This window comes from Musa acuminata, chromosome BXJ1-3 (assembly GCF_036884655.1).
Source record: "Musa acuminata AAA Group cultivar baxijiao chromosome BXJ1-3, Cavendish_Baxijiao_AAA, whole genome shotgun sequence".
Taxonomy (NCBI): Eukaryota; Viridiplantae; Streptophyta; class Magnoliopsida; order Zingiberales; family Musaceae; genus Musa; species Musa acuminata.
The window spans coordinates 39,730,755-39,737,962 of record NC_088329.1 but is presented as its reverse complement, the minus strand read 5'-3'; the positions used below and the strand labels follow the sequence as shown (position 1 = coordinate 39,737,962).

Sequence of the window (7,208 nt, the reverse complement as noted above, 5' to 3'; positions counted from 1 at the left end):
AGTTGAGATACCCATCTGGAAGAGCAAAGCTTGGGGGCTTGTCACTAAGTAGATTTCTAACCATTGATTTGAAGTTGTCAAGTGTTCTAAAAACGTGAAGTCGCTTGACGTTTACAGGTTCAGTAAAACGTGAAACCACCTCAACCCATGCAAAGGATTGTTCTTCTCTCCCCACATTAACAGGGAGAACGTAAAGAAAATGGATTTGTAGCTTTGAATGCAGGTTAGGTGATAGCTAATGGCTCTTCCTGCTCCTTCGAGCTGCACCACCACCTCCAACTTACTTCACAAAGCTCCTATTAATAATGAGTTCCCACCTTCTCCACTGCAGTCTCAGCGGCCGCCAGCTTCCTTCACCTGTATATATTCTCTCCTCCACCCCAACGCTTCATCACAGCCTCATCCGATCCCTTCTTCCCGATCCAGCTCCCAGCATGAGCACCAGCGAAGCCGCCCCCTCCGCCACCGCGATCACCATCGATGACTCCGATGCCAGAGGAAAAGCCCCTGCTGCTGCTCCGGCTCCCTCGGCACCTCCTCCTCCTGCTGCCGCCGCCGCCCCCGCCGCCCCTAAAGATCGACGCTTCCCCTTCCTTCTCAGGAAGACCAAGGCCGCTGGCGGGGGGTGCAAGAGAGGCGTAGCCTGCTTCGACTTCCTTCTACGGCTCTGCGCGATAGCTGCTACGCTCGTCGCCGCCATCATGATGGGAACCACCGATGAGACTCTCCCTTTCTTCACTCAGTTCTTCCAGTTCCATGCCAACTTCGCCGATCTCCCTGCCTTGACGTCAGTACACATCTACCCACTTTTACTGAAAGGCCACTTCCATGATCTCAACCGGTTTGCATGGGCTTGCTTTCTGCAGGTTCTTCGTGGTGGGGAATGCGATCGCAGCAGGTTACCTCGTCCTCTCCCTCCCCTTCTCCCTAGCCGCCATGGTTCGGCCCCAAGCGATCGGGCCAAGGCTTCTGCTCTTCGTCCTCGACACAGTGAGTCGTCGATCACCGTCTCAAGTACCTATCCCTTTGTTCTTGATAGATTACGGATCTCTTCCTAACATTACAGGTCATGATGGAGCTGACGATCGCTGCGGCTTCTTCGGCGACGGCCATCGTGTACTTGGCTCACAACGGCAGCTCCAAGGCCAACTGGGTAGCCATCTGCCTGCGGTTCGATGGCTTCTGCCAGAGCATCAGCGGAGCCGTCGTGGCGTCCTTCATAGCCGTCGTCTTCTTCATGGTGTTGGTCGTCATGTCTGCTCTGGTCATGCGGAAGCAATAAGAAGCGTGTGTTGGTGGTCTTCTCTCGTGCGCGTCTCTCGTTTCATGGTTCCGTGACTCTGCTCTGCAGTTGACTCCATTCCTCATGTGGTCAATCTACGATGCCATAGATGTTTGAATGTGTTCGTGCTGCTGTCATGTGGTTATGTAATGATGTATTCTGTGCGACTCTGTGCATGAAACCGAAAAAGAAAGCTCATATTTCTTCTGTGCTTTAAAATTGTTGACTGATCAGATGAACGGTCATCATTGGTCCAACAGACCTAACAGTGGGGCCCACCATTCACTCATCTCAAGTGAACGGTTGAGATGGATGGGTCGGAGGGACTTCAAAAAGCCTCCGCGTAGTTGCCGTCACGCCGCCGCTTTGCACGCGGCTTAAGTCGCCACTGACGATGTCGGCTCACACCGGTCTGTCGTTGCTTAAGTGGGACGCGAAGCAGCGCCAGCCTTTGACCACACCAAATCGTAAGCCTAAACTCCCCACATGATCCTGCGGGACGATCCCTAGCCTCGTCGCCTGACGCCGCCTTTACGCCCGGGCTGGATAGCCTCATCTCATCGTCGATCGAGGAAGCAGAAGCGAAGGCCTAATTCCGGATATCTCATGGGGTTCTCCGTGAGTTGTTCTTCCTTGGATTCGGTACTCCCTAACTAGTTTTCTTGATCGATAATTTGGGATGTGATTCGCCTTGATTTGACGCTAAATCGAACGATGGTCATCTTTTCTCGAAAGCAAGGTTTTTGCTGAAGTTTCTACCGGTCTTGTGTACTGCGAGCATCTCTGAAGAATCATCTCTGCAAGTTGCCGCCTTTTCTTGCTCATCTTCGACAAATGTCTTCTTTTAGTTTTCGTGCTTGTTTGGATGCCTCCCTCCTCGTGATTTAAGGATTGCAGTGAGAGGAACAGCCTGGTTGAGGTATGATTGATGTACTTTTTGGTTGCAGGAGTTGTGACAGTTGTTTACCATGTTGTCGAGACCTCTCCTGCTCGTTTTCCTATTTTGGTTATTGATCATGGTAACACACTTCGAGCAGCGGCAACAAATTGTCACCGAAGCTGAAGCCAATCCTGTGGTGTCGCGAAGGAAGCAACGCATGTTAGACAGTGAAGAGGTTGTTAAAGAGAAAGTAAGCATCTATCATTTTGTGTTAAATGGAGTACCTTTCTCAGTTGGTTTTGTGGAAAGTAATTTGCTTTTAATTATGTCACCTTTGAGCATAAAAATTTGCATGTTTTGTTAATTCACACAATCATGATAATTGTGGGTGTATCGTACCATGGGCTGACCCTTGTTCTAACTCATAAAGAATGTATTTGTTCATCTTTCTCTCCTTTTTTTTCCATGTTTAACATAGCCAACTTATGATTGAGGCTGTTTTGTTGGCTTCTTGATTCTTTTTTTCCTTCAATATTAATATTGTTCCTTATTCAAAGCTTGTCAATTCGTCCATTTTGCCAAAATCATCCAGTTATAAGGGAATATCAAAGGAGTGCTTGGTCAGGTGATCTTCTCTTTACATGGCATAAGCTTGTTCTGTTTCGGTGCAGGTTTCATCGTTGCTTAGATTTTCTTTATCTTGGAAGTGGGTGTCAAACTGTGGGCCTTCTTGATTTTTAAGTTGTGTTTTGCAATGAAGGATTACTCACTGTGTGACGCCTCCAGTTGTCCCATATCAGTAGTGGGAGAAGAATTGTGTTGGTTTGAGGGATAAATGATCATTACTATTAACTTAGGTTAAAGCATTTTGAATCTATGATCAAGTTCTTGGGTCAGTTTTCTCAGATTGGATCCCATGATGATTGACATGACAATAATAATCCAATTTTCATGGTCGGGAAGGAGGGAGGGAGGAGAATGAGGAAAATTAAAATAAAGGAGCTGCTTTCTTTTTTCCCCTCCTCCTCCATTCTTTCTTATTCATTCTTATGCTAATACAGCCCCTTGACGAGATAAACATATGAACCGAGAATTTCCTATTTTTCGTGCTATTGGTTCTTTAGCTTCGATGAAGTAAAATATACAGTACTCTGATGATACATTAGGAGCAATATAAAATCATAATCCTCATATTAGCACCTAGCTTATCATACTTGTTAAATTTCTTTCTTTTGCAGATAATTCTATCGCAAGAAAAAAGCATTCAACAACTCCATGATCTTGTGCAGAGCCTTAAACAGCAGTTGTTGCATTGCCGAGGCATTAACAATTCAGTGCATGATGATGGAAATACATTGAGTGAAAAAATGTGAACAAGAACTATAGGCTGCAGATACTCAACTAATGTCCAAGGAATTTACAAGTTATTTGGCAGCAAGTCTTGTCATATTTCTTGCGTGGTGAATATGCAATAGTTCATCAGGAGTATTCCTAATATTCCATAAAGGATACATATTTTGTTGTTGCATTAAAAATAGAAAGCTGTTAGTTTATATGTTTTTCTTTTTTGTGCATGCTGTATCTCATGACAAACTTTCAAATTTATGTTAATGAAGCTAGTCCTTTGATTATCACTGAAAGCTGTTTCGTCGTATATAAGCCAGTTTGAAAATCCCATTCATGATTTATTTATAGGCATTATTTAACATGCAATATTTTAATGATACAATTACTCTAAACTGTCTGTTTGAGTTTCTTTTAACTTTTAACTATATGTCATGCTATGTAATATGTATACAGTCAATGTTCTTTTTCTTGTACACTTTGTTGTACGTGTTCCTTCTCCTTCACCGACATCACTATGCTGACATGATATCATAGTTTTTGTTTACAAGTTAATTTTGTAAACAAGACTTGCAAATGCAAAGTGCTACATGTCCCTGTAATACCTGTTCGGTATACTTGTCAAGGAAACTATCAGTTTAGCATTGTTTGCAGTTTCTTACTAACATGTTATATCGCATAGGTTTGCTTTATTTAGTGAATGGATCAGTAACGCTTAATAGTCGAGCACAACAGGCTGTGAGGTCCCAACCTTTTGGGTGCAATATCTCCAGTCAAACTAAGAGCTAGTAAATCTTGTTTAAGCGACAAAGCTCGTTCTCGTTATGACCTGATCATTGCAAATCTAGTGATCAAAGTTTATGCATTCCCTTAATATGAACATTGCATTTATCTTACCATAAACTAACATTAGAAGACCCAATTAAAACACTGAATCCGCAGTTGAACTTAGTAGGTGCCGCAGAACATGGACTTGATGCTAAGCTTTCTTCTGAGTACTTTTGGATGAGAAAAACACAACAACTAAGCCCTTCAATTTCTTTTGTAGTTTGACTAGCTTTCTCCAAGTGCAAGGAATGGTGGTTAATTGATTTGTTATACCTTGTTACTACTGCATTATGGTTGATGTATTAGCTTTTTCAGATATTTTAAGCAAAATCCAAGTTCTCTATTATTGTCATCACCAGCACCTTTCCATCCATCCATCATCCATCTTGTTGCTGCCTCAGCTGTGAGCACCCACAGGCTTGGATGCAATTGAAGGTGCTGCTGTAGGCTTCCATTCTCGAATTGGTAAGGAGAATATTTCTGAAACCAAAGGGCAGCAATTGCTTGTGTCATCCTGGTAACTTCTTCTCTCACCATCAAACAGCATCTTCAAATTAATCTGCTACAGTATGCCAAGCATGCATGTGTTTCTCCTGTATGCGTTCTGCCAGATGTTATTGCATTTTGGTCGTCAACCAGTAACAATGAAATCGATCCGAGCAGATTCATTTCGGAAAGGAGGAGATGTCGGTATCGGCTTCCAAACGCAGACGTGAGAGAGTTCGTGTCATCTTTGGGATATGGTTGTAAAATATGTATCGAGATTCGATGCTTAGGTCGCATCTGAATTTGAGATCCACATGTCTTGATGCGATTGGTGTGAAATATTCGCCCTATCTTTAGTCTTCTTGGTTATGGCACTGTCAAAATCCACATGTTATATATAATCCATCGCTATCCCTTCATAATAGAGCTTTATTAAAATTGGGAGGGGGAAAAAGATACTGACTTCCATTCCGATAATCTTTATTAGGAAATAAAACATAAATATTGTGATTTTGAAAGAAAAAGAAAAGCCAGCCTCAAATCAATAATAGGGCAAATGGGCCTAATTGCGAGAAATCTCGGTCCGCTTTCGGTCAAACCAAATTCCGATTGATTTGAATCGGATGCCACGTCAGCATTTTTGATGAGGCTTCAAGTCGCGTGGCAGACATCGACCACTCGTTTGTCTCCACGTGTCTCCACTGCCGCCGCTGGTTAGCAGATATATCCTTTCGCTCGTCTTCTCGTTCCAAGTTTGTCGCCCCAGGAAAGCTTTTGTTCCCTAAAGAGGCCTCAAGACCATGTAGAGAGAGAGAGAGAGAGAGAGAGACAATGGAAGAGGTCTTCCCGTTTTGCTCCTACCGCGGCCTCCGCCAAGTTCCCCAAATCCCCACTACCCTTCTTTCCCGGAATGCCCCTGTGCAACCCCGCCTCCCTCTGCTTTCCAGTCCAAGAGCCGCTCGCCTTTCCCTGCATACCCCCATCCCGCTTCCCGAAAAGCCCCCCAAATTATCCCCCACTCTTCCCCTTCTGCCTCCCGATTCCGCCCCCTCTTCCTCCTCCTCCTTCCGCGACAAGCTCCTCTTCCTCGACGCCCTTGGCGTCGACCTGTTCGCCGCAGCCGCCGCCCACCCGGCCCTCGTTGCCGCTCCCCTCGCCGACCTCCGCGTCGCCGTCGACTTCCTCCGCTCCCTCGGCCACGCCGCCCCCGAGATCCGCCGCGCCTGCGGCATGTGCCCCGAGATCCTCACCGCCGCCCCCGCCGACCTCGCCGCCGCCGTCGCCTTCCTCCTCCGCGAGGCCGGCGTCCAGGGCCGCGATCTCCGACGCGTCATCGGTCGCCGCCCCCGCCTCCTCGTCTCCGACGTGGCCCGCCGTCTCCGCCCCACCCTCTACTTCCTCCAGATGCTCGGCGTCGCGCCCATCGCGCGGCATGCCTCGCTGCTCTCCTGCAGCGTCGAGGAGAAGCTCCTCCCCAGGCTCGACTTCCTGGAAGAGGTCGGCTTCTCGTATCGGGACGCTCGGGCCATGGCCAGGAGGTTTCCTCAGCTCTTCTGCTACAGCATAGAGGAGAATCTGAGGCCCAAGTCGCAATTTTTCGTGTCGGAGATGCGGCGGGAGCTCCGCGAGCTGAGGGACTTCCCACAGTACTTCTCCTTCAGCTTGGCGAACAGGATAAGGCCGAGGCATCAGTCATGCAAGGAGAAGGGCGCGTCCTTCCCACTGCCCGCATTGCTGAGGCCAAACAACGAGCAGTTCAATGCCCAACTGGAGGTACGCATTAGCTCTTCTTCTCCACTGAGAAGATCGCCTCTTTGGCTCGCAACTTCGGATACCGATCTGTAGCTCGTTCGAACCCTTTTTTTTTTTGCTTGAATTGAATGAAGTTTATCATTGTGAATATGATCAAGAAATGTATATTGCATCGCTGGTTGTTTTACTGCACGGTAGGTGTTCGATAATATGCCTTACAGTCCCAAACATGATTAATTCATCAATGAAGGACCCATGAACGTGCACTGTATCCTCAGGCACTTGATGCAACCATCTGCATCTTTGGATGGAGATATCTTACTTCCAAATCTAAACTCAATTGGAAATGCTTCAGAGCATTCAAGCAGAATTGTAGTGCAGTGAGATGACCGATCGAAGAAAAGAGTTGTAATGCATTTACTTGACCTGACCACAGTTCCGTAGAAAATGAAATCGGAATCTAACTCTTGAAGAAAAATCATATTAAATAAATAAAAAATTAAAGACAAAAAGAAATATTGTGCATATGCCTAACAAACTATTGAAACATTAAATCATAACGGTCTAAAATAAGTAATTAGGAGAGTTCTTTCCATCGTCTTCTAAAAAATATATCTTAATTAAATTTTTTATTAA

General features: G+C 45.8%; 2 protein-coding genes across 2 annotated transcripts; both read left to right on the top strand.

Annotated features, from left to right (window-relative positions):
* Nucleotides 1–153: 153 nt before the first annotated feature.
* LOC135629446 (casparian strip membrane protein 1-like) lies at nucleotides 154–3,796 on the top strand. The gene is made up of 5 exons (XM_065136811.1): nucleotides 154–787; nucleotides 867–990; nucleotides 1,067–1,900; nucleotides 2,230–2,412; nucleotides 3,401–3,796. The coding sequence occupies exons 1-3, from the start codon at nucleotides 306–308 to the stop codon at nucleotides 1,280–1,282; spliced, it is 822 nt and encodes a 273-aa protein (XP_064992883.1). The 5' UTR covers nucleotides 154–305; the 3' UTR covers nucleotides 1,283–1,900; nucleotides 2,230–2,412; nucleotides 3,401–3,796.
* Nucleotides 3,797–5,565: 1,769 nt separating this feature from the next.
* LOC135629441 (protein SEEDLING LETHAL 1, chloroplastic-like) lies at nucleotides 5,566–6,764 on the top strand. Its single transcript, XM_065136796.1, has one exon. The coding sequence runs from the start codon at nucleotides 5,652–5,654 to the stop codon at nucleotides 6,663–6,665; it is 1,014 nt and encodes a 337-aa protein (XP_064992868.1). The 5' UTR covers nucleotides 5,566–5,651; the 3' UTR covers nucleotides 6,666–6,764.
* Nucleotides 6,765–7,208: the final 444 nt, after the last annotated feature.

Excerpts from the sequence above, each read along its gene's own strand:
- LOC135629446 (XM_065136811.1), top strand. The coding sequence starts at position 306 with ATGAGTTCCCACCTTCTCCACTGCAGTCTCAGCGGCCGCCAGCTTCCT. Across the intron at positions 788-866 it reads GCCGATCTCCCTGCCTTGAC|GTTCTTCGTGGTGGGGAATG; the intron begins GTCAGTACACAT and ends TGCTTTCTGCAG. Across the intron at positions 991-1,066 it reads TGCTCTTCGTCCTCGACACA|GTCATGATGGAGCTGACGAT; the intron begins GTGAGTCGTCGA and ends CTAACATTACAG.
- LOC135629441 (XM_065136796.1), top strand. The coding sequence starts at position 5,652 with ATGGAAGAGGTCTTCCCGTTTTGCTCCTACCGCGGCCTCCGCCAAGTT.